The following is a 26,856-nucleotide window of genomic DNA, read 5'->3' as shown; positions in this document are numbered from 1 at the left end:
TTACCAAGTCACTGCTAGGCATTTTTGACTGTGCAGGTTGGACCCACTGAGAATGACTAAATTGAATGTTGAGAGAAAAAGCATTAGGGAATCTCTGAATCTTTTAAAGTAACAGAATTTTTGCCCTTCAAAAAAAGTAACAGTAGCAGCTGGGGTCACTGGAGACATAGCACAATTTTGCCTTACCAAAGCTCTTCCTGGAGACTTCTGTTGGCAATTCAGACTCTGAAGGGGTGAAAGATAAAACACAGAGTATCTTAAAGGGCACAGAGAGCTTTCAGTGCAGTGGCTTCTGTGATGTCTTTGTTTCCACAGAGGTTCCATGTGTTGGCATTTGCTGACTTGCTTTAGGCATAAATCCAGGATCCCTTTTTGTTCCTCCCTTGAATCCAGCCTGCCAATAAGGGATATGTGTAAGAACCTAATTCAAAGCTTATTAAAACTTAAAGAATGCTTTGGATTAATCCTATTGCTTCATTATTGTATTGGCATGCAAGGGCAGCTATAAAAATGAGCTGTGTGTGCTTCCACTCTTTGGTGGCCCCAGAACACACCAGCATTCTGGATTGCCTTCCCACGTGACACAATGTCATGTAGTCCTTAGGCTACCAAGCTGGGCTGAGTTGTTTTAGGTGGTTGTTGGAAAAGCTTCAGCTTTGTTTTTTTTCACTGGCTAGTCATAGCTTGGTCAGAACAGGAAGGCCATTAATGTATTTACCTTGGCCAGCTGCTCAAAAGCGCTCCTAGTGTTTTACATTCCTAACTACTTTCTTGGAAAAAAGTGGCATCTTGGAATTAGTCTGGTGTGTTCTGAAAGCAAAGACTGAAAAAAGCAAAAAACCAAGAGAACACAAGAAAATAAATTAATATGGATTAATAAGAAAAAATACCCAAGTATAATCTTCTTTCTGAACTCTTGCCTCTGTTTTGTTTGTTTCTGAGCTCCTGCCTCTTGTTTTTGAAAGAAAAGTCTGCTGGTGCTTTGGTTGGTGATCTTGATGCTGTCAGGTCTCACTTATCCTCTAAGAAAGTGTTTCTGCCCCTCAAACTAATGAAACATTTTATCGTGGATAACCCTAATCCATGATGTCGTGTTGTACAGCAGAGCACCACTAGCAAACACACGTTGGGGACAAAAGTGTTACCTAAATCTCTGAGCTAATTCTAGGGAATGGGTACCAGGATGCGCTTACCATCTATTGTCTCCGTAGTGACTATGGCTATGAAAGACACAGCAACAACCAGTGCGTCCCAGCCTTCTGGTTCAACCCATCCTCCCTGTCCAAGGATTGCAGCATTGGTCAAAGCTACTTGAACAGTACTGGGTAAGTGAGCCTAAACATCTCTCTCTTTTTGGTGACCTTGCAGTAGGCAAGAGAACCTAGATGGTCCTTATTCTCTGCATCCCACCTGGCTGTTTTCCAGGCTTTCTTGTGAGGTAATATTTGCAGCAGCATCTGTGTGGAACATTGCCTCATTCTTCAGAGACAGGGAGAAGCACATTAACATAAGTGACAGGTAGATATTGTATTGCTATCAAGTGATGTATGATCCCTGGAGCCCAGAGTTAGAGCTCCCCTTTGCTTCAAAATTAAAACACGAATCAAGAAGGTCTATCTGAGCGACGTCTGAACATTTAAAAGGACAGGCTTGAGGTATTTCACATCATTTTCTGTGGAACCTCTTCCCATCTTACAGCTCTTATTTATAACATCTTCTGGGGAGGCTCGAATGTGCAATTTTTGTCCTCATGTTTTTTTTTTCCCCTGTCATTCTCACTTGGTGTATACAGTGCCTTGAGTTTCGGAAAAGCTACACGTGCTGGTTTTTCATGGTTTAATCTGGAACAGATGGCAAGTGTTGGTTTATTAGGATAGTGTTGTTCTGGAAATGCTATTCCATTATGGTGGGGTCCCTCTGAAATGCTGGTTCCACATGCTGCTGTGGAGCTGCCCTGGTCCTTCCCTGATGCTGTGTCCTCTGATGGCTTTGTAGGGCTGCTTCTGAGCCACGGCTCCTGCGAGCTGGTTTCTAATGACAGGACTGTTCACAGAGGGTGATTAAAGGTGGCTGAAGAAAGTCGGGCCGCCGTGAGTCTGGAGTCACTTTACCTCAGATACACTCTTTCAGCTGAGAGATTGCTGTGAATATGGGACGTGAGTGCAGGAGTCCTGGCCAGTGTGTCCGCCTATAGGCTTCACTACAGAGAGCAAGCAGAAAATAGCAGGGCTCTGGGTCTTATTCCATCCTGTGTGGCCAGTGGGAATATTTTGAAAGGGGCGGATCCCCCTAAACAACACTGCAAATTGCCAAGTATCTTGCAAATTAGCTATTTTTTGGCCTCCAAGCAGAGCTAGGCAAAAACAAAACAAAACAAAACCACACATTCCTTGATTTTTTTAAAAATTGGAGTGGGCAGAGCCCTTGCCAGATCATCCAAGTGCCTTCTAGCAGAATAGAGGCAGACACAATTTAATAAAAAGCATAATAAAAAGCTTGTATGCAAGGGGCAATTCTGCAGGCGCCAGTAGTTTGGGGCAGCACTCTGGCTTTTAGCAATACAGAGTAATTCACCTCCACAATGTGTGTGTCTTCTCTGTGGTGCCACTGAGAATCTCTGGAGAAGGTTGGATTGTGATTTGTTTGGTTTTCTCTAGTTTAATAAAGCATTAGGGTTCTTTGACTCTTCCTTTCAGTGAGACATTCGTGCAGGCAGTTATTCTGAAAAAAAAAAAGGCATACGCTAATACAGAAAAACAAATAAATGTTTCCATCCTCCTCCTGAGCCCTCTTTTTGTTACAACTTCCCAGGTACCGAAGGATTGTATCTAACAATTGCACAGATGGCTTGAGAGAGAAGTACATGGCCAAGATGGAGAAATGCCCTGGAAAAGCACCTCGGGGACTGCACATCCTCACCAGTGATGGAAAATTGGTCACAGAGCAGGGACACAATGCCACCTTCATCATCCTCATGGAAGAGGTGCGTCACTGTGCTCAGAGAAGCTTTGCAATATCTCGTGACTGGCACCCTTTTCCTTCTAGCTGCTAGGCCAAGGAGAGAAAAATACTGGTCGGGTGATGGTCACAAAATGCTGAACACTCTGAGACTTAGGAGACAGACAGGTCATGAACATAGGAGCAACAGTAGCAGGACAGACTAGAGAACTGCTTCTTCAGGATCCAGTCTGACAGTAAACAGTATTGGATCTCTAGGGAAATCATATTAGAAACAGTGCAAGTGTAGTGTCTCTTCCCTTCCTAATGCCAGAAGAGCCTGTTGACAGTTTGGACCTGCAAGAATACAAGAAACTGTGCAAGCCTCAGATTTTTTTTCTAATGATATATAAATATATTATTAAAATACACCTCTATTAATTTAAAACCTTCTACAGAAACTAAATGCTGTGTTGGGACAACTCTAATCTGACAGAGCCTCTTTACAGACATCCTCAGAGGTTCACACATGCTCTGCTTTTATACAAAGGGGATTTCTTGTCTACCTGGCTGATTCTTTTATATTCTGCAGACTTGACATGATAAGACGATTTGTGTAGACGCTAGCGAGTGGGAGTTCAGAAAAGAACAGACATAATCTAAAAATTAGGAATCTAGTAGTAATTTATTAGGGAACTCAAGTGGAACTGCATATAAAGAATGATAAACAGATGGGGAATAAAGGAGCAGTCAAGTAGCTGAAGAGTAGAGTCTTTACAAGCCTTTACAAGACTTCAGAGATTGAAGAGGCAGCTGAATAAATAGATGAGGATCTTTAGCCCTATGTCCTGTGTCCAAAATAAGGATAGTTAGAAAATTATTTAATTGAAACAGTTCTTTTCTGAAGGAAAAGGATTTTTAAGTACATATCCTCGTGGGTGAACAGTATATTCCACAGAGAATTTTGTGCTGAGTTTATTTCTTGAAAGAAAGCAATTTGAAACGGGCAGGGCAATGACATTTGAGGCAAAAATATTCCGATCTTTCAGTGTGAACTGTGAATGTCTGAAGGCAGAATCAGGAAAACAAATTAATTTTCATCCGAATGTTTTCTGATAGGTGGAGAAAATAATTTTCCAAGAACCTAATTATTACATGCCCTGCTGTCATGCACATTGATTCCTGCCTCCCTACGTTTTCTCTGCTTGGTCTCTTTCTTGGTGCTTTGTACTGCACCTATGTCTATACTCGTCTTCTGAGCTGAACTATAGACTGAAAAGCCTTCTGATGGGCAAATCTGCAGCCTCTGTTCAGCCTCTTTACTACTCCAGACCAGCCTAAATGATTGTTCATTTGGCAGTGCTGTCATTGAATCTTTCTGTCCCAGATCTACTGTTTGTACTGCCTCACAGCTTCTCTCTTTCAGTAATTACACAGTGATCATAAAGCTCAGTAGCAGGGTGGTAACTGCAAATGAGCTGAGAAGACAAGCGGTGATACTCAAAGAAGTCCAAGTAGCTATTAGAGCTCTGCAAATCCATTAGCAGATTGCAAAACCATATTTGTAAAAAGAGATACCCACATCCACACCATATCTTCATGCAAACAATTTGACAGCTGTATTAGAGAAACACCTTTGATTTCAGCAACAATGGGGTTCTGTGCCTGTGAATATGGGAAGAAAAGTTCACTCCAGAACCCCTTTTCTACCAGCAGTTACTTTGTTTCCGATCCTTGGTTCTTGTTGAACTAAGATTTCTCTTACCTCTGCCAAACAATGTGGATTGTTTGAAGTTGTATGACTGAAATATATTCTGTAGACGCACACACACTGGATGTTGAGGCTTGGTTCTTAACTTCAGGTAGCCAAAATTCAACAACCTCTACAGTTCTATCATGTTGCTAGAGCGGCCTCCAGATAGGAGAACTTTCTGAGGCTAGTCTTGGTGGGGGTACAGCTTTGAAGGAATCTTACCTGGGAATATTACTGTCCACCCTTTCCACTACCTCTTGCCTGCCCACTGAATTCAACATGTGGAGCTCCAGGCTTTGTGCCAGCCCTTCGTTCATCTTGTTTTGGTAGTTTATGGGCTTAAAGCAATAAAATGCACTTCTTGAATACGTATGGAGAGCAATTGTTTTTATCCATTTGAAAGGGCTCCATTTTTATTTTAATTTACATTCATAAACTCCAGAATATCTGACACCATATGTAGGGATAGCGTTCTTCTTTTAATGTTTTATTTCTTGGATACAGAGGTAGGGAAAGAAGTTCAAAAAAAAAAAAATAAGGGGGAGAGAGAGGGAGACAGAAATAGTGTGCAAAGGCTGGCATTGCACTAAAAACCCCTCTTTCATAACTGGGTGGAAAGATCACATGCCACTGCTTACCCATGAGAAGTCTGTCTGTTCCTGGTGATTCGCTACTTCAAACCTTCTCATTTCAAAAGGAATCAGATTGGGGAAGCAAGAAGGAAATAGAAAAGAAAATTTAAGGCTTGAGAGGGAAGCTGACGAGGCAGGTACAAAAGTTTTCAACCCAAGGTCACCAGTGATGAATACAGCACAGATCAAATTTTTATCTTCTGTTCAATGTCTTCCACATGAGATGAGCTTGTGGTCTTAATACTTTCCCTTGAGAAGTAGTTCCAAAGGATTTAACAAGCTGTAAGAGCCTTTCTACCAGATAACTCAATATCCCAGGGGTGTAATTTTGTCCCTGCTAGAGAATTTCATTGAATGACTCAAAAAACTTTGTCAGAAGGATCTTATTGGCTATTCAGTATTACCTATGGGTTTTGGTATCACTTCCACTCTAGTTCTCTATATTTTAGTTTTGGTTTCTGATGTATTTTTCATGTCCTAATAGGACAAAGATGAAAATGAAGCCCTAATAAAGTCAATTAGCAAAATTCCTCTGGTTCCTGTGGAGTGGGAAGGAGAGAGAAATAACGCTGAGGCCTCTGAGTCCTGCGGATGTCTCTTTCTCTGTGAGAGCCTTTGTTGTATGATGGCACCTTTGTTCTTAGTTGCTGGTCATTTGTGTTAGAGCAGACTGTGAGCTGTTTCTTGATTCAAGGACCTTATTTCCTGTGATATGCCTTTCTCCTGACTTTCCTGGAATGATAAGAAGTCATAATATGAAATGGTTATGCAGAAAGCTAAAGAGATTTAATCCGGTGTTTAGTTTTAATTCAGTTCAGTGCAATCATTGCAGTGGGCTTTCGTTCTTTCTAAATTAGCCTTGTTTTGTGTTACTTGTAATCAGTTAGTTTTGTCAGCTGGGGATAAATACAAAATAAGGCTCCCAGGAACTGAAATAACAGACACTCCTCCTGTTCAACTACAGTGGTTTAAAGCGTGACTTAAATTAAAACAGTGCAGTTACTGCCTCTAGACAATACCTGCAATTCTAGAATCTCTTGTCTGTTTTTTCCTCCTTCATTTAATAGCTGTCATAGAGAGTAATCCTAAAAGAAATTTTCTCATCATCTATTCCATTCTCCTGTGTATCACCAGGCCCTATCTCTGTCTTGACTGGCATTAGACAAAAGCTGTCAGTCCTCTGTGTGGAACTCAGCCCACATAAATTCAGCTGTCCAAAAGTTACATGTTTGGCTGAAATTAGTCATCTAGACTCTCTCTGTCATCAGGGTAGGTAGACAGACACTTGCAGAGGATAATTCATGTCACCTGTCTCAGACACTTGTTTTAGGATGGGATGTATTGGTCTGTGCAGGTCTCTCTCTTTCCACTATCTAGCCAGGAAGCCTGGAAAACTAGTTAAACTTAGAGTGTCTCAGTACCTGGGTACCGTTTCTTTGAAGTGTCTTGCGGGGCCACATCAGCAATTGTTCAGTCTCCAGAGTGTCCTTAATGATCCCATATGTGCCTGGAAATTGATCTCAAGTAGACATCTACCCTGTCGTGAATGTAGTGCTTCCCATCCCAGCTGCCTTTAATGGACATCACCCATTCAGCAATGGGTTGTGCAAAGGCCTGGCCATTTCACTGACACTCAAGCACCAAGTGTGTGTTGCACCAGGTGATCCAAATGTGGTCACTCTGACCAGCCAATATCACTGAACCCAGTACGGTGAAACAGCATCTCATTACAGCTGTAAAGTTTGAACTAATCCAAGCATTACTGGTATAAAATTACCTCATGCCGATTTGAGTCTGGCTCTGTTAAGGATTGACAGAAGAAAGCAAGGCTTTTTTCGGGATAAAGCTCTGGGTTTGTGTTCCTGCTAATGAAATGGAGCTGAGTAGTGGAATGAAGGGTATATAAATGATTCTTACTAAACCAGTCTCCTAATTCAACCTCTCTGTTGCAGGGCGATCTCCAGAGGACAAACATTCAGCTTGATTTTGGAGATGGCATTGCAGTGTCCTATGCTAATTTCAGTCCTGTTGAGGATGGCATTCGGCATGTTTACAAGAGTGCTGGGATCTTTCAGGTGACAGCATATGCCGAAAACAGCCTGGGCTCTGACACTGCTGTTCTCTTCCTACATGTGGTCTGTAAGTACTCCCAGATGCTGGACTCCATGAATGAAATCCTGACTCCGCTGAAAATCCCTGCAAATTCAGTGGAGCTGAGGAACTCATGCAACTTCACCTACATAAACAACTCACACTCTTCCAAAGCCTTAGCCTTTTAGGCTCCCTCTATCTTACTAGATGAATGTTACTGAGTGTCTTAAGAACATGCCTTTTTACATCAGTATGTTTACAGCCTGCACAGATACAGAGAAAAGCTTGAGAATGTTTCTTAAGGTTTCTGAAAAGGGTCAAAACCCAAGCAGATTATGAAAGAAGGTCCAAATATGCGTTTTCAATGTCTTACTAATAACAAAGAGGTTTCAACTAATCTGCCAAGTTTTGAGCCACCTGTTCAGAATTTGGGTGATTTCAGTGCTGACTGCACATGGCAAAAATATTATAAAGATCACAGTTCCTGGGGTATGGATGTGCTGATGAATGTAATACTTTTCATGTTGCATGTATTTGACATGCACACCTGACTTTCCCCTCCACTTGGAAGGTGAATACAACTTCCCTCCACTTGGCACATGATCAGACTGAAGTGTAGAGCCCTTAAGGGAATTTTTCAAAGCCACAGGAAACAACAAAGATCGTAAAACCTAGGGTAAGATTTGGGCGATCCTGGATCTTTGCCCTGTTTTCAGGCTGTTAGGTCTCCCTCTGTGTTTGGATGCATCTTTTAGGTTGTGCTCCTGGCCGTATTCCTAGGCTGTGTACATCTTTCTGCTTTGCTTGTTGGGATACCTCCTCTCCTGTCTGCCTTTTATTTGATCTTTTCCACAGGAAGGAAGCAAGTCAGAAATTTCCAAAGTAAAGATCATTTTTCTTTCTAATTTCAAGCTCCCTGTGTGAAGGAATAAATGTTCCTTGAAGCTTTTACCGTGCTCATAATTCCCTCAAAGTCAATCATGGCTGCACTTAACAACCTGTTATTAGAGCATTAACTGTTTTTGCCTTCACCTTGGGCCATTAGCTGACAGAAGTGCTGGTTACCTGGTAATAACAACCAACTTCATGTGGATTATCTAAATTTCTCATAGGAACAGCTGTTTCACAGTGAGGATTTTGGAGCAGAATGCAAAGAGGGCAGTTGTTTGGCCTTCTTGTGTCACTGCCCTCTTCTGCCTCAGCATCTCGGATCTCTCCTTTGACCTTTATAGCCTTTTTAGATAGCCAGCTTATATATCAAGAGAAATATTTTCTAGGTATTTACATTCAAACAAACAGAATTAAAATACATCTCAGTGCTACGATTTTGTTTCTACTCCTATTTACATCACGCTTATTATAGCACCTGTCTGGTGCTGGAAAACTGCACTGAAAGAAAGGAGAAAGAAGCTCCTTGGCCTCAAGCAAGAATTGTCCCCTCCCCTGAAGGTTTAGCAGTGGTCAATATTCTTCTTACTTGTTTGCTGGTAGAGATCCCTTTTGAAATGGAGAACAAAAAGAGTTGATTTCAAGGGGTCAAAACCAAGAACAGGACCGCACTGTGTGAGGAGCTGTACAGGCTGATGGTAAAAGAACAGCTCTTGCTTTACAAAACTCTTGTAATCCAGGTAGGTGGAGGAGTGGCTGATGTTCCCATTTCACACCTGAAGAGCTCAGTTTAAACCGGCAAATCTCCTGCTTCCCCAAATAAGTGTCTTCTGTGAAAAATATTTCCCTTCTTTCTTATTTTTGTCCTTTCCTTGTCACTGTGAATGAAAGTCTAGCATTATTACTGAAAGTAATCACTATTTTCTCCATCTGTTCTTTGTTTTTGGAAAGGAACTGGCTTCTTAATTTTGGACTGGACTTGATGTGCTGGATTAGTTCTGAGCATTTACTTCTATTACATTTAATTTTACATTGACACTTTTTATTATTTTTTAAGTCCTTGGGAAGCAACCCGATCACTACCTTAAATGCTTTGGCATGACGTCATATACATCTTCCAGTTCGTCCTCCTGTTTGCTTGTGAAAGCTTCAATGAGCTACAATAAAGTTTCACAGAAATTAAAATTTGGCAACACTAATTGATCCCCCACCACACACAAAGAATTCTCAAGGTCTGGCCAAAGTCGGGAGGATACCAAGGGGAACATTTTTTACCTAACATCAAGAACCTTTATCTGAAGACCTCATGAAGAGGAAATGTCAGCACGTATTTAATCAAGCCATGAACTCTTTCCGTGTCATCACATTTTAACTGCCTTTGCTAAAATTTGCCCACAAATTTTGGTGCTCAGTGCATATATTTTCAGGCACTTGCTCTTTTGCCTCTTATCCCTCAAGCCCTTGAGAGCAGCTTGCCCTATGCAATGCACTGCCAGTTCATAGCCCTCACACTTCATGTAAAAAATTTCCCTGTCTTCTAAACTCAGCACTGACCCTGAGATTAGCAGTGTGGAAAATGGGCACTTTTGCCTCGCCTAGAGTTAAGCGTGATAAGGAATTGAGTGATCTTGTTTATTAATCTTTCATCTTTCTCTCTTGCTTGTTGACAGAGATTTTTGCAGGGCTCTAATAGAGTCTCTGTGCTGGCATAAAGCATTTGATTTATTTAAAGAAAAGATTCTTGCTGATCACAACTGAGTGGAGAAGATTTACCTCCAAGTCTCTAATAACAAACTGCCTCTTCGCACAGGTCCAGTGGAGCATGTCCATCTGAGCGTCCCCTTTGTCGCCATCAGGAATAAAGATGTCAACATTACTGCGGTGGTCTGGCCCAGCCAGCCAGGCACACTCACCTACTTCTGGTGGTTTGGGAACAGCACGAAGGTAGAGCAATCCTCTGGTTTCTTTTGCTTCCTAAACTTGTTGCAGCAGACAGGGAACTCTTTGAGACATAATGAAAACCTGCCTTTGCTTGTTTCGTATTCCTTGGGGTTTTTCCTTGTCTAAAAAACGTTATCTGACCTTTGTGAATTTGTTCCCTCCTATCTCACATTGTTGTTCTTAGGAGTCATTACATTTTTACATTTGTTGTTGTCAGCCCTACTGGAATTTGAAGACCGCTGTTATTACCAGAGTTCACTTGCAACTTAACTAAATTATATACCACTATATATGGGATAATAGTGCCTTTCAACACAGTGTTTAAAAACTGCTGGTGTTCCAATAACCATGGGCCTTTCCATTATGTGCCAGGATGTAGTGTACAATGCTGGATTCCGACACAATACTTTAAAGCTGTTGGTGTTCAAATAACCAGTTGTATCTAGAATTTCAAGCTAGACTGTCAGTGAATTGTTTGTATATCCAAGTTCACAGCCTTGGAGATATATATATATATATATATATATATATATATATATATATATGAGATACAGGTGAAATTTCTTTGTACTGAGTTTGCAAGGGACTAGGAAAAATATATTATAAAGAGCCTTTTTATCAATAGTTAAAATAAGTGAAACTACAAAACAGAGTTCCAAGAGAGAAAACAAAGAGTTGCTTATTAGCTACAGCTCCTGTAGGTCTAGGAGTGTGAGAGCTAATGCCCAGGCACTAGATTCCATTATTGCAGTTATGAGCTGTGCAGTTGATAATTTTACAATTTAGCATCTGCCCTTATTTGAAAAGGCAGTTTAGATCATGTTATTGTCTACATGATTGAATTGCAATTGAAGGTGGGTGCTGGAGTGATTTTTACATGAAAATATGGAATTTGAAATAAAAAAAACAGACACACAAGTATTTTATTTTGTCTGTGACAAAGTTGCTTGAGTTGCATCCTCTTCAAAATGGAAAGTAAGCTAGAAAAGACAGAGCAAACCTGTGCTGTTTCCTGAAGATTTCTACATAGTTCTCGTGGTGCTTCGTTCTGGGTTGTCAATATGATCTGCTGTCTTTTAGATACATTAGCTCAAATTTCAGACTTGTCAGCAACAGAGTGCAGGCAGGTTTGGATGTCTTTGAAATGGACCGTTTGGAAATAACTTGAATTGGAATAGCGTCTGGTAACACCTAGAAGTGATTTTACATGTTGCTGAAATAGAGGTGTCAATTAGTAAAGATTTTGCCTTTACCTGTGGCCAAATGAAGCATCCAGAGCATCTTTAATTCTTTGCAAAGTGTTGTCTGCAACCACTTCATGAAGCGTACTTCAACTGCGCCCCTCAGTATTTGACAAAAGCGTGGCAAAGGATAGAAATATGGCAACAGGAACAGGGTTTTCTTTCTTTTTCCCCTCTTCCAAGGCGCAAATCTGCATGACATCAAAACGCCTAATGGTGTGTTTAATATACATCTCAGATCCCTGTGTGTGCCCACTGCCCGGGACTCTCAGTGCAGGTGGAAGATGCAGAGACATCTACGTGTGAATTATGTGATGTGCTGTGTAATATTGTCCGTGGTGACTCACTGGCTTTGTTAGGTGATATATTGGGGTTGCACACTGAAGAATTGCAGTTTCTTTTCCTCTTCAGCCTGTGGGCATCCCAGACAGAACCAAATGTGTCTTGTGTCACTTTGAGGTCTCATTAAGGCACTCTCTGTGCTGCTGCACAGACGAATGTTGTCTTACACTCAAATGACCTGGCGAAGGCTCTTGTGCTGCCTTCCCCCTCCTGCTGGAACCGTTGCACTGAATTTCTACTGTGCTAATTTTGTGTTATGCCCAAAGGCCAATTTGCTTGAATTAACACAGGTCCAGTTTAATAAATGTGTCCAGCTGTCTAATAGGTTTGAGCAAATGAACCTTAAACTGCCTGATTTAATTTAGAGTTAGTTTCCAGGTCTTGGTGCTTGAATTAAAATTAAGGAATTGGCTGAATGTTAAAATTCCATGATGGAGGTGAAATCAGCCATAATATTGGGATGTCCAGCCCACAAAGAACGAAAACCAGCAATTTTGAAGATCAAATTAGCTCCTTTTATCTGACTTTGTATGGAATCATAATTTGTAACTCTGAGAAGACTGCTAATATCACTGCAGTTTGATATAAACCCATTCTGCTTGTCCGGGATGTGTGAGTATCTATATGGCAGCTAGCACTCCAGGGTTAGCATGAACAGACGTGCTTGCTCACTTGGTCTGTGGGTCCCCTGTGGCTGAAAGAGCTTTTTTTCTATTCCTTTTTCAGCTCATGGATGAGGGGTCAGAGTAAGGTGGTATTCTGCATGGGGAAAAATCTGTTTGCCAGCCTGTGCTATACCAGTGCAAGCTCTGACTTGGCATGGAGTGCCAGTGTTGTGAAATGTGGCTTGACAGGATGAAGTGTGAGAGCTGCAAGCTTAATGTTTAGTGTTTTTATTTCTCTGGAACGGAGTTGGCCATGGGGTGAGCACTATGGTTTTATCCGTACTCTTAGACCTGTATGTGCTTTTGCAGTGGAGGTGGCTAGCATCACTATTTCTGTTTTAATGGTTTAAGGCAAACACAGGGGGACCTGTCTGTAGACTAGCAGTCGGATCAGTAGTACCGCTAACACTGGAGTTTTTGATTTTCAATACACAAATCTCTTTCCTCAAATGTGGTACTCTTCTCATCTATATGTGTGTCACTGTGATAAATTTCTGTCCAGAGAGGTGAACAGTAGTGCTATTAAGGACATTTTTGTTTAAGAAGGTGCAGATAAAGTCAGTCTCTTCTGCCAGAGCCCAGGGCTGGCCAAATGCAGGTCAGCTTTATTCTGGAAGCCATCCAAACACATTCAGACATCTCTCTCCCTACCTATTATGCCATGCTTTCATCCTTGTTAACATAGCCTACAGTTTCAACTAACTTATATGTCTTAGGGGCCCAGAACATGGACAGAGTAATGCTGGGTGCACTTTCTCTATCTTCAGCAGAGTTGCTCTGAGATGAATAGATGGATTTGCATCAGAAAAGCAGTGGCTGAATCTAAATAGTATAAAATGTTTGAAGAAGAATCTGCAAAGGTTTATACCCAGGAGCTGTTTGGAGCTGCACCTTGTGTACTGTACAGCCTATATAACAACTGTGTGAGTTTATCTCTATGTATGTGTACAGTTCATCTGCAGCACTTATTCTGCCAGAGGAGGAAAGCTGTTGTGGCCTGGTGGATCACTAGATGCCTTTGCTGTGGTTCTGAGATAATCTCGTCCTGCTTTTGGTATCAACATCTGTGTTTCCCTCTTGCAGCCTCTCATCACCTTGGAGAGCAGCATCTCATACACCTTCGCCATGGAGGGGATGAACACTGTGACGGTGCAAGTTGCTGCAGGCAACACTCTGATCCAGGACACCAAGGAGATCGCAGTGCATGGTACCCTCAACCCTTTACAATCAGAACTCAGGGGTTGTCCAGAGGTGAAGAACAAGCAGTCGCTGCTGAGCGTGAATGAGTTCTCTCTGCTCCCTAGTGTTCAGAGGAACCTCTGAAAGCAAATGTTTATTAACCACAAACCATGTCAGTTAGATTTGTGCTGATCATCAAATGCAGGACTGAATCGAATGGGATAACTAGCTCAGTCTGTCAGCTCAGCATTGCAGTAAAATGGCAGGTGTCTCCATTGGCTTCATGTCTGCCTATCCTGACTGGAAACTTCCAAAATAAAGCACTTAGAGCTGTAGCCACAATGCCTTCCCTCTGCCTCCCAGCTCTGGAAAGAAGCAGGCATGGTGCATAGATAAGGTGTTCCTTACAGCCAGTGTTCCTCTCCATACAGTGACTGTATAAACTGATGAGGTCTGGGAAATAGGGGCTCTGTTGCTGCCACCCCTGTCCATCTTCCGTGCCACAGATGGTGGTCTGAGTGTGGCTACTGGACTTCTTTGTAGCCACAAGACTGACATTTGGTGTGTTCTTAACATGTCTGCAAATTATTGCATCCAAATTTCATCCTTTAGCTGACCAAAGAGCTGTTCCAGTTTGGGTCTTGGTAAAGGCAGAGTGGAAGGGCTTTCCCAGCAATCCTGGCCTGGTCTTTCTCCAGGGAATAATTTCCCCTGCCCTGTGCTATTCTTCATTTTTCTTACTCAATTCTTGGTATCTGGCATTTCAAGACAAGCTTTTATTTGAGTGGCAAGTTTACTGAGAGATGTGGGCTTCAAATAATTGAGGTTCCACTATGTCTTTGAGCTATGTGTCTTGTTTCAATAATTAGGAGATAAATAAATGCCCTGCTGGTGACTGGAAAGCTCTGTGTTCAGAGTTAACAAGCAGCTAAATAAGTATTTATTGATTGCCTAGCTGTGAAATGTAACGGGACTTAGTAATCTGATAATATGATTTAGTAATACCCAAACTTACTATTAGCTAATGTAAGTAACTCTCTACTCAAATCATTCTGGGCATTACGAAATGCAGAGTTTAGTTCTGGGCAGCTGTTGCAGCTTTCCACTGGTTTCTGGAACAAACCTGAATCAAGCTTATCAGAGCACAGGCTGAGAAGTGGCCTTTAGGTGATCTTATTCTATACTTTTTAGTTGTGAAGTAAAGGTCTCAGTAGGTCTCACAGAGCATTCCTCATGTTCTGCTTTCAAACATCCTGTAAGGAATTTTGCATTTTTGTGCAAAAGGTCGAAAGCTTGTGGGCTATATCACAAAAGAGGAATTCATCCTGTTGAAATGTCCAAATAATCCGAGGTGCACCGTGCTGCAAACTGACCTGGTCTAAGGAGAGTGTCATCGTAGACCCCAAAGCTAGTGATAATTTAAAGCACATAAAAAGAAAGAACTAGTCTTGCAAAATACGCAAGGGAAATGTTGTGCAGATACTTCCTGCTATTCTGTGGATTTCCTCATTTATACTCTTGCTAGCTTAGCTTAATCTAAAACTGGTACCTTCTTGCAAATGTCTAATATTGCTTACTTGAAGTGTCTAGGGATAAGCTGCTTCAAGGTGAGGTATGGCACATCTCCATAAACAGAAGGGGGTCTTCTACCATAAGAACTGATGTGATTCCCATTCTGAATCTGTGCCTCCGCTAATCTGTCTGCCTCAAATCCGTTGTGCATATTTGTCATAAGGATTCAGGGCTTGGACTCTTGTGCTGAGCATATTTGAAGAGTAGAACCTGCATAAATTCCTCAAGAGTTTCCTGTTGCCAAAAGTTTGCAGCATGAGTTCACTGCATGTTGACTTCTGTGCAGCAGAAAATACATGTTTCAAGTATCTCTTCTGTAATGCAGGGCTAGCTAATCTGTTCTTCAGCTGTGGTCTGCATACCAGTATAACTCTGTGAGGCCACTTCCAAAAGACGTGTCAGAATATGGACAATGGACCAGATTAAGCATCTAAACTTGTTCTAATGACCCAAGACGCATTCAAAATCATGCCAGAGTTATAAAGATTAATCTGTTCCTACTACAGAAGAATGCTACATCTGCTCTAAAGAATATCCCTTTTGTTCAAGATAATACCTTGTGATGATGAAAATCTCACAACCAGCAAATGTGTTATAGCTGTAACTAAACAAGCTTTAGTTCCAGCATCAAAGATCAAGAGATCCCAGAGGCTCTGGAATGATCACTAGAGAACAGCCAGGCAAGAGAGGAATAAAATAAAGGAGAAACCAGTCTAACTCAGGTGAAAACTGATGCTGAGAGGGTGGGTTAGAAACAGCCCCTACAGGAAGGCCCAGGGTTTTCCTAGGGAAAGGCTGTATGCCAACAATGGAATGATTCTGGTGACATTAGAGGGGAGATTTGGCGAAGTTTTTTTTAATTGTTCTGCATTTAAATCAGTCTAGGAACTTTTCCTTCCTCCCTGCAATCTGTCAATTAGGAAGTAATTTCAGAGTGTTTTATGAATAGCCCTTGCCTGATTAGCCTGTCATTAGCACTACTGGGCTCTGATTTGTTGGGGTATTAACCACTCATGGCTTCGCTCCACGAGAGCAAACAGATAATGCCTACTTTTGAAAACATATTACTTACAGTAAGTGTTGGCTCTGCAGAGCACAGTGCATGCAATTGCACAGACCTCCCAAATTTCAGCCAGACGCTGCCTTATTTACTGGTCAGCTTCTTTGTAAGCAGAATCAGATTAAGTTTGCTGGCAAAATTACAAAGCTCAGAGGCATCACAAAGAGAAGGGATCCTCTCATGTCTCTCATTCCTTCTTCCATTTCTTCTGGGAAGAGCCACAAGTTGGCATTAAGGCAAAATGTTCTTTGTAGGGACATTCTCCCCTTGCAAACTTTCCATTCTACTTAGTTTTAGCCTGCCCTTTTTCTTCCTTTCCTCTCTCTGTTTCAAGATTCTTTAATTATGGTCTTTCTGTTGACTTCCATAAGCTTTGGCTGTACCCTGCTCATTTAATCTCTTTGATACTGTTTTTCTGCTCCAGAGTATTTCCAATCACAACTCCTGTCATTTTCTCCTAACTTGGACTACCACAACCCTGACATCCCTGAATGGAGACAAGACATTGGCAAAATCATCAAGAGAGCTCTAACACAGGTGAGCATCTCCTTCCTCTTCTTCTGTGCAAACATTGGCTAGTTAAAGCAGGCAGACTTTTTTAGCGTGCTAGCCTAGAAGAATGGCAAAGAACAGCAGTAATGAAGCTGTCATTTTAAATCGACTGCTTCTTAATGTGCTGGATCTTTTTATAGAGACAAATTATATCAGGAATTTTGTGGAAATATTGTAATTACTGTTATTAATGTTTCTGTGACAGTTTTGAGCCTTTAGTATCCCTGAGGACTTTACATATTCTAGATTTAATAGCATGACTATTATTCTTGGAAGGTGCAGGATTTACTGTTTTCTACTCCAAACATTTGGGTATTGTTACTGTATATTTTTCAAGAGCTAATCTATCCCATCCCAGAGGACAGACACTGTAGTGTGTTGGATGTGTGAGAAAGATCTTTTAGCTATTCCTGATACTCAGGCTTCTAATGGAGCTAACTGTATGAACTAGTAAATATTACAAACTTCTCGCTATCCAACCGGGACAAAAAAGTGAGGAATGGAAGGGAAAACAAATTTACCTTTTAAAATACAAGCAAAGAGAAACTTATAGAATTGAAGATACTGAATCTTCTTTGGGATTAATTAGAATATGTAAACTAGTACTCCAATTTTTGCAGTAAAGGGGGCAGAATAATTTATGTTATCAAGTAGGCAGTGACTTTAGTTTTGTGTGAAGTCAGGAGATAGATTTAAGAAAGCTTTTGTGTTTTTACGATCTGCAAAAAAAAAAAAAAACACTTGTGTTTTCACTTCAGCCACACCTGTTCTTAGACATGGAAGCTGATAATTTTTACAGGGAAAGTACATTCATGGTCAACTCTTCCCATCTGCAGACCACTCAAAATTTGCATTTTTGAGAGTTTCCTTGATTGTGTTCCCATCCTGAGAAAACACCTAGTTCATTTGTTTAAAATTGTCCTTCCCTTTTACTTTAATCAGAGTCAAGTTTGCAGAAAAAATAAGTAATTTTATAACTACGAATGGTTATAGACAACAGTAGAAATCACAGTGAAGTGCCTGCTTTTGCATCCTTTTTTGACTATTTGGCTGCAGGCTATGGGTTATGCTTACAGGACAGCTCACCAGGGATAGGCTGACACCGTAGGATTATTTAACTCAGGAGCAAGCTGGAGGCAGGATAGGGCCAGGTTGCTCGTGGGCTTAGCCCATGATGAAGCAGGTTTTGAGAGTTAGGTGTAGAACCATCTGTTTGGCAAACTGAGCAGTCCTCAGGGACCACCCAGTCAGCCCCTGAGTGAAAGAACTCCAAGTGGAGACATTAAGACAGTCATGTGCATACGACAAGTGGAGATCTCCATAACTGGATGCTAGAAGGTGATTTCAGGCAGGTTTTCTTCATACATTTCAATTAGTTGTGTGCTCACCAGTGGTTACTCGGAGCCAGGCTCTCTAACTCTGAATTTGGGGTCATTCTTTTCTTGTGAGAGGAACTATATGGAAAATTTAAAACAGGATACGTGGTAGGTTTGGATTTTGAACACAGGGTTCAGGTCTTTGAGTTGAGGGGTATTGCCAAGCCTCCCTTATGTCCAGAAATGAAGTAGAAGAGAGCAAGTCATTAGAAGAACTCTGTTTTAAGACTCACTCTCCCCAGATGGCAGCACAACTCATTACAACCACAACACCTGTAGCAGAACAAATCACAATTTGATAGAAGTAGAGTTTCCTATAGTCAGTGGAAACATCAGTAATAAAATGGCAGCTAGGGACTTATCCTTTTTTTTTTACTTCTCAACCTTTTAATTTTTTGAGCTTTAAACTTTTAAAAACTTTTTCTTTTCTTTTCTTTTTTTTCAGGTGACTGGTGTCCCTGATGAACAGATCTTGGTAGCTGTATTTCCAGGGCTGCCTACCTCTGCTGAACTCTTCATACTGCCCTATAAAAACACAACAGAGAGGAGGAAAAGCAGTGAGGCTGATCTGGAGCAAGTAAGGAAAGAAGAATGCACAGAACAGTGACAGAATGTTCATTCCCTTTGTAGCATTTGTAGATGGGACCCTAAATCTGTGTAGCATTGGAAAGGAATTGCAACAGGCATGAGAGATCTGCATGCATCTGGGACTGGAGTGGTGTAGTTTATGGCATTAAAAATGATTTCTACAAGGAAAATGGGATTTCTGAGTACCCTACTGAGATGTTGCACAGTCTACCAGCAGTGGTTCTTCCTGGATCAGTAGTATGTCCTCATTATAGCAGTTATGGCCAAAGAAACTTAAATATATATTCCCTTCACTCCCTGGAGAAATGGTAATAGACACAGGCCAAAGCAGCAAGATAATGTACTGAGGTTTACTAAAAATAAATCAGACTCTTCAGCTCGTATATCACCAGAACAAGACCTCTTTATTCTGCAGCAGTGAATGGTGTGTGCAAACCATATTTGGAAGTTACAATATCCATCCATTTAGATAAATAGGTAATTACAGTGATGAATAGCAACAGTGATATGCAGGCAAGGGAAAAGCTAGGAACAGCAGCACTTGTATGCTGAAGCTTTCATGCTAGAATTACCAAGTGATTAAATCAGCTCTATAAAGGCAGGAAGAGTGAAGTACTACTGGAAATGCTGCTTAGCTCAAGCTAATGTTCTTGTGTGCACCATTTTTACTGTGTAAAAGCTATGTGTGAAGCATCTGAAAGCAGCTACAGGACTAACTGCTGTGATCAAACTCCCGATTCTTTGGAATTCAGGACTGCTGAATTCTTTGGAAACTCTTGGCACTCTGGTGAGGAACCACATAACACATCGTAGCTGGGTTGCTTGGCCGTGAGTTAAAATCCACTCTAAGACCCCACTTTGAAATGAAGGAGAAATACGGCGAATGTGACATTAACCTTCAACACTGAATTGTAGCATCCCCAGCATCCTATTTCAACAGAAGCTGCAAGACTAAGGTTCTCTGGTATGAAAATGAGCAAAAATGTGTTGCTAGGTTGGACCCAGCTCAGTTCCAGCATGATGCCAAGGCAGAAGTTCTCAGGGATTTCAAAGGATTTTGTGGAGGGTCAAAATCATTATTTCTCTTCCAAAAAACATCTTACTAGTTTTATTTCTTGATTTTCTTCCTGGAAGAGGCATAATGACATACTCTGCAAGTCTCAAATGTGCATCTGTCCTGTAGGGAGAACTGTGCAGAATAACACTCAGTTCCATCTAAAACATACATACATGTTCTTTCTTTGTCTGTTCCTCAGTCCCTCAGCTCCCATCCTCCTCTCCACTCTTTTCCCCTTCTTCACGAAGCCAATAAGAGATGTTAGTCAAAATTCACAGGCTACATGCATTCCTGAATGTTCTTTCAAGCTAGTTCTATTGTTTTATTCTCTATTTTATCTTGTATCTTTTATTTCATCAGGTTGTTGAAATCCTTTTTAATGCTCTCAACCAGAACCTGGTCCAATTTGAACTGAAGCCTGGTGTTGAAGTCATCGTCTACGTCACTCAGTTAACATTAGGTGAGTGTGGAATCAAATATGTGGGTACAATTCTCTAAAGGCTTCAGACTACTGCAGACCAGGTCTAGGTCAGAGCACTTACAGGATTGGTAGATGCTACTGGCTTACTTAGGATGGATCATACCAAGACACTGTCTGTGCCAGGAGGAACTGTTGAAAACAGAATCCTGCAGTGGTGGCTTCATGCACCAGTTGTACAAGTATTAAAAGTACCATTTAGGAGTTCCCCATGGCTTAATTAATGTGCTGATGTTTTTCAAGCGTTTTAAGAAAATCAGGTGAATGGTATTCTATTAGCCCTCATCCTTCACCCGTGAATTCAGTGAGGCTATTTCCTGGATATTGAATCATTTCCTTATTGCAAGGGGTTTCCTAATGTTATGACTATCTGAGAAGCTTTACATGGGCTAAGTACTAATGAAAAGAATCCCTAGGTCTCTTGCAGAGGTATACTTGCCTTAAAAGTGACTCTGTACATGTTAGCACTTATTTAAATTTGAATACTACTTATCTCCATTTTCATGCAGAGTAATGAATAGTCCCCTCCGCATCACCCCCTTTCCTATAGACCACCCTCAGGGTGAAGCCAAACTATTGCTGAATTTAGGCCACCCTAGTGTAAAGCTCTCATCTATTGCTAAGATACTGGTGGTTGTACAGCAGATGTTGGATTTTTTTTTTACCCTTGATTTTGATGACTGCCTTTGCAGTTATCAGAGAAGTGCGATCTCATGCACGTGACAGAGCTGATAGCCTGTTGGAGAGATTGTCGTTCATGGTCTAGGATGGTACATTTCAACCTCCTTTTTCACAAGACTTTTAGAGGGCCAAGAGCTGGGCTAAGCCATGGCTCATGACTTGTCCCACAGATAATGCCTCTGGCTGTTGCTTGGAGGTGGGATTTGGACATTAACAGAAGCAGTCTGGAATGAATAAATCTGCAAAACTGGGAACTAGACCCAAATGGCTGCAGCTTTCTAGTTCAGAATCTGCTTTTCTGGGGAAAAAAAAGAGAGAGATCTGCACTAGTGCAGGTTTAGGTGGCAATGCTCGACTATTCTCACACCCTCAAGCTGGGATGCTGGGCTGTGTTTGTTTCATGATCACTCCCACAGCATTTTGATTCAGATGAAATAGGAGCCAGTTCTTTTCCAAGAAAGAGTCTTTAGAAATGCTGAAAGAAGGATACTGGCAGGATCAGACTCTTAAGTGGGAAGATTTGGGTATGGGACCAGAAGTGGTTCTATCTGCATAGACTTGTTCCCATGGAGTGGATCATAGAAAAAGAAAAGAACAGAGAACAATTAAAAAAAAAAAGAGAACCAAATATTTATGCAGAATAAGAAATACTCAGCTCCTACTTGCAATCATTTGCACATCATTAGGGTCTTTTCACTGGACTCTTGATTCTCGGCACACTGCTCAGACCAGTAAGCCACAGTGAGCTGTGGGAGTAGCTGCACCCAGAAGATTTTATAATAGACTGTCTTTAACCTGCTAAAAATGTCAAACATAGATGGATCAGAGATCCAAATTGTTATAAAGCGGTGCCTGCTTGGATCTAGGATTATTTATTTGGGCTTCATCCCTATATGAAGACTGAACTCAATTAAAAACTCGTGGGCTTATATCTCATGTCTAGTAGCCCTGAGGCTTCTCATGAGATCTGATCTCTGTCACACATGAGACAGAATTGACAACGGAAAGTGGGAGACACAGAACAAACATAAACTACAGTTTCTGTGAATTGAGCCATACTTCCTAAATTTCGTTTCTACACCAGTCCTTGGGAAAGCCTAAGATGGGATGGCTCAGAATATTAGCACAGAGCCAATCAGCCCTTCAGGTGAGCATGATTTGCTGGTGTATTCTCACTAGTAGATGTAAGACTGCACTGTCTTGAAAAGGGAGCTTGGATTTCAAAGGACAAGGAGGTCAATTTTTTTCCTACTGATTTGCCTTGCTGAAAACACTGTGCCACGTGTGGTAATGATAATAACGCACACATAGCAGATAGGAGTAAGTTCAGCACTCTGATACCTGTATATTCCCTAGTAAGGAACAAATACAAATGCGATGCTCTCCCTTTCCTCCTGCAGCACCCCTGGTTGATTCCAGCACAGGTCACAGCAGTTCGGCGATGCTGATGCTGTTGTCTGTGGTCTTTGTAGGCTTGGCTGTTTTTTTAATCTACAAATTCAAGAGGTAAGTTGAGAAAATTTTGAGGGTGGGAGGAGGAGTCAATGGGTAGTTTCTAAGAAAGTTAAGCAGAGCTCTGTCTAGAGCTCTTTCTAGACTGTAGAAATAGAGTGAGTTATACTGGTTTAAGGTTTGAATTTTTTTAGAGGTAGTAGTCAAAAAGACACTGTCCACTAGGAAGAATGATATTTTCATTGGTTGAAGATTTAGCTGTTGATAACCCTAGGTCTGCATAATTGACAAACTTGAGATCTGTCACCAGATTTATGCTGATTGAGGATTTTCAGTCATTTCTTAGAGTCAGAAGTGTGTGTCTTGAAATCTCTGGCCTGGGATCCTTGACCTGACTGACTCCCAGCAGACCCAGCTGATCAGTGATCCTTGCCTTTGGTTACTTCAGGATCACATCTCTCTTGTTCTCAAATATGTAAGACCCTCTCCTGTCCCTCCACGACAAGCTCAGTGTCCTGGAAGCTCACCCAAAAATCCAGCTGTGATCTGCATCAGCAGGCCTGTTTGAACCGTTGGCCAGAAGTGGGAACCCTGTGTGCTTACTGAGTATTGAGCTACTCGATACAAACCTAGTCAAAAACCACATGGTGGGATGTCTCCATGTGTTCTATGGCCATCTTGCCAAATGTCTTTGTACAGCTGCATCTCATTTGTATCTTGAAAGTGAATAGCTTAGTCTTGCAGAGGAGCAGGTGTAATTATGTTAAAATAGGGACACTCAAAGCCACAAAGGTTTGTGCTAAGCATCAGAATGCCTTTGGGAATCTAGGCTAAGATTTCTCTTTTACACTTTGCTTTGGCAAGCCGCAGGTCATATTATGTAGCTACAGCTCATAAAACTAGCCCTCATACCTCATAAGTATCCCGAGCCGTAATAAAAATCTGAGTATAACTCCTCTGCATGAGATTTGATTCTGCTGCATGCTGAGCTTTCCGCACACCTTGCTCCAAGCAAAGATAGATGTTGAGAGCAGCCTCGTGCTGTGCTGCAAGGCTGGGAACACCCTGCCTTTTCAAACCTGGCCAAAAATGGAATCTATAACAAGTCTGCAAAGTGGAATTGTGGTTAAAGCATGGGTTTTGCTTAACCCAAAGCTTGTCGACTTGCTTCCCATTCTTGTCTGCTCTGCCCCAGACAGGAGAAACTCATCAAACTAGCAACAGTTAGTTTTTTTTATTTAAAACCGAGAGTTCTCTGGGGTAGATTTTTCAGAACAGAAAGCAATTTCTTCAGTTCCATCCAAAACATCTGGATCAATGGATCAGAGAGGAGAGCGGATGACAACTCTTAATAGAAAAAGGAGGTGAAAACAAAAGGTTTCCTCAAGCTCTCAGCGTTCCAGAGGCCCATTAACAATATGTACTTTTCTGATTAACTGTGATCCTGGCCTGAATACACAGCTGCTGCTTGCAGGAAAAGGTTGTGGGGAAAGCATGGGCCTGCATGAATTTTTAATTTCACAAATTCAGAAAATCATCACTTTGCTGGTTTGCACACAGACTCCTTGTTATGAGTCCATCCATGTTGCCAGAGAGCTGCCTGCTGAGGATTTCCAGGTGGAAAAGGAGCAGGAAAGAATTTTGGGTGTGAAAACCTAGGGAAATTTAGGGAGCAAACAAAAGTTCCCCTCTCCAAGTGCAGTACGTGTGACTTGCGAAGTGTTAACATGCAAGTTCTTGTAGTTAATTCTTTCACTGCTGACCAAAATATGATTCACAACCACATGACTGCAGCCCTTTCTGTGCAGTATTTATGTTTGTTAGTGATCTATAAGGCCTGTTTGTGGGTGAGAAAGGGAGCGGGTGGCAGAAAGGAAGAACATGAAATTTGTTAACTGTTACTAAACATCCCAAATATGTCCTGACTTCTTGTTGGTTAAGAGCAGAATGCCAAATCAAGCCGATAGCACAAGGAATTTGTTGCCAAAACATCACTGGAGTAAAATCAGCATAGCTCTCTCAAATTCATGAGGCAATTTCCAATGCTTTCAATCTGTGACATACCCAGAAGCAGAAAGGTTAGCATAAAGAGATAACATTTTATATAACTTCTTTTGAAGGCACTTTCTTTCTGCCTTATGCTTTAAGTAACAGAACAAATACCCTGAATTTCCCTCATTTGGGCAGTGTGGAATGCATGGCACAGAGCTCTTTTAAGGGTATTAAAAAACAAAATTGTCACCTCCTTACAGACTACTGCACACACACAATCTTAGCAACCTCTACTGGATCAGTGTGGGTCTGTCTATAGAACAAATCTATTTTTTTTCCACTTGGTAGTAGCATTCAAGTTTTTAATTTGGGTTTCCAGTGCACCACTGATCATGTAATAGATACAAAGAGTTGGGTATTGCCACTGATTGGTTGTGCCTAGCTGATTGCTGTTGTCTGAGCTGGATGTGCAGTATCCCCTGTGTTCTCATTTAAAAGGACCAGTATATTTAGGTTTGAGTTGGAGGGGCCCCTTGGCACAGGATAAGAAGGCAGTGGCCTGAGACTTGGGGTGGTTTTAAGCTAGTGTTGGAATTAGTGATAGCTAATGGGGCTCTGCAATCTGAGCATCACTGTGATTCTTTCACCATTCTGAGACGTAGTACTCCACTGCAGGTGGTGTATTTCTGGGATCAGTCTCAATTTAATGGGTCTGATTCATCACTGACATGTCAGAGATCACAGATTTACAAAATATAACCTCTCATTTCCTTTTCCTGTGCAGGAAAATCCCTTGGATTAACATTTATGCCCAAGTTCAGCATGACAAGGAGCAGGAAATGATCGGCTCTGTCAGCCAAAGTGAAAATGCCCCCAAAATCACCCTGAGTGAGTTCACAGACCCAGAGGAGCTGATGGACAAAGAGTTGGACACGCGAGTGATGGGTAAGACCCAGAGCTCTGCTGGGGCTTGTTTCGCTCCGTGGGTGAGGATGTTGGTCACTGGTGCATTAAGGTGAGGATGTTGCTCGCTGATGCATTAGGGGAGGCGGTGACCGTGACCACGGGTCCCGCTGCAGGTCAGCTCTGAGCCAGGGGCACAGGAAAATCTCCCTGTCTGCAACATGATAGCGGGGAGTTATTCTCCTAGAGCTTTTCAGTCTTTCTCATAGGGTTTGTTACATGCCCAGTGCAGGAATCTGGAAGCAGTGTGTACTCATAAGTAATGGCTGTGACTATCACCTCTGCTTGCTCATGACCCTCTCTCTCCTGAGAAGGGATCCCAAATGCCCTGAGCCCTCAGAAGAATCAACTAAGCTGAGCTTATGCAGTGGTTGTTTTACTACCAGTTACAAGTGAATATATAACCTATGGCTTACAGAATTACCGCAGGTTGTCTCTGTGCTTATTGCAAATGCAAAGCAGGATGGCTTGTTTTTAAGCACCTTTATGTCTGTACATTTACACAAGCGCATCATAAGAGGGATTGAGAAGCAGTATAGACCAGACTGCTGAAGCCACTGCACTGACTCTCCTCTTTATTCTCTCTCTTACAGGAAGCATCTCAACAATTGCCAACAGCGAAAGCACAAAGGAAATCCCTAACTGCACTAGTGTTTAATACTGGGAATCCACTTGGTCTACAACATTTCTGACTTTTTATTTGTAATTATTATTGTTATAATTATTATTATTATTATGAAAAGAAAGAAAGAGTTATATGTCATTATTATCATTTGGGAGGGGATGGGGTGGGTTTTTTCTGTTTACCAGGGCTGCATTCATAAATAACAGGTGTTCTTAGTATTTGGGAAATGCTCAACAGATCAGAAAGGAAAAGTGAAGTACGATGGGATTTGAATGCCAGCCTCCCATTAAGTACAGAATCGGAATTAAGTATTCAAATCCAATAGGTAAATTGGGCAGCATGTTATATATAAATGGTCCCTTTTCTACCCTTTCCAAAACAAGTCATGAATCAGCTACTTCATCCTGCCAGAGGGCTCAGGCTGGGTTGTTGAGCCAGGCTCTGTAACATGCCAACAGCCCTTACTTCCCAATGACATCCATGTCTCAGTCTGCGCTGGATCTGGCCTCCCTTAATTGCTTTTAATTTTAATCACCCTCTGGCTTTTTTGATTATGGAGAAAAGAAAAAAGAACAAGCAAACACAACAGTGGAGTGATAGGCTGGAGGCGACAGCACAGAAGCAGTCAAGAAGCACGCCGGAGTTTATGAATGCAGCCCCAACCCCATGCATGTGAATAGCAAGGATGCCGAAGGCCTACTGTAGATAATTACAATGTACATAGCTTTTTATTTCTTGGGAAATAATTTAATGTTTAGTAAAAGAAATGTTTAAAACAAAACCTGAACCAC

At 41.5% G+C, this 26,856-nt stretch overlaps 1 protein-coding gene across 1 annotated transcript in view; it reads left to right on the top strand.

Annotated features, from left to right (window-relative positions):
- Positions 1-26,196, top strand: part of SORCS3 (sortilin related VPS10 domain containing receptor 3) — a 261,932-nt gene extending 235,736 nt beyond the window's left edge. The window contains exons 17-27 of the mRNA XM_088528640.1: positions 1,212-1,325; positions 2,812-2,983; positions 7,275-7,461; positions 10,112-10,245; positions 13,574-13,697; positions 16,726-16,838; positions 18,675-18,806; positions 20,235-20,334; positions 22,434-22,539; positions 25,262-25,422; positions 26,034-26,196. Coding sequence (XP_088384766.1) covers positions 1,212-1,325; positions 2,812-2,983; positions 7,275-7,461; positions 10,112-10,245; positions 13,574-13,697; positions 16,726-16,838; positions 18,675-18,806; positions 20,235-20,334; positions 22,434-22,539; positions 25,262-25,422; positions 26,034-26,098 — 1,408 coding nt within the window. The 3' untranslated portion in view covers positions 26,099-26,196. The remainder of the gene's footprint in view (positions 1-1,211; positions 1,326-2,811; positions 2,984-7,274; positions 7,462-10,111; positions 10,246-13,573; positions 13,698-16,725; positions 16,839-18,674; positions 18,807-20,234; positions 20,335-22,433; positions 22,540-25,261; positions 25,423-26,033) is intronic.
- The last annotated feature ends 660 nt before the right edge of the window (positions 26,197-26,856 follow it).

The sequence above is a fragment of the Tinamus guttatus genome, unplaced genomic scaffold, assembly GCF_059628265.1.
Source record: "Tinamus guttatus ecotype Peru unplaced genomic scaffold, ASM5962826v1 Tinamus_guttatus_pri_ptg000314l, whole genome shotgun sequence".
Lineage (NCBI taxonomy): Eukaryota > Metazoa > Chordata > Aves > Tinamiformes > Tinamidae > Tinamus > Tinamus guttatus.
This window is presented reverse-complemented; position numbering and strand designations above follow the sequence as displayed.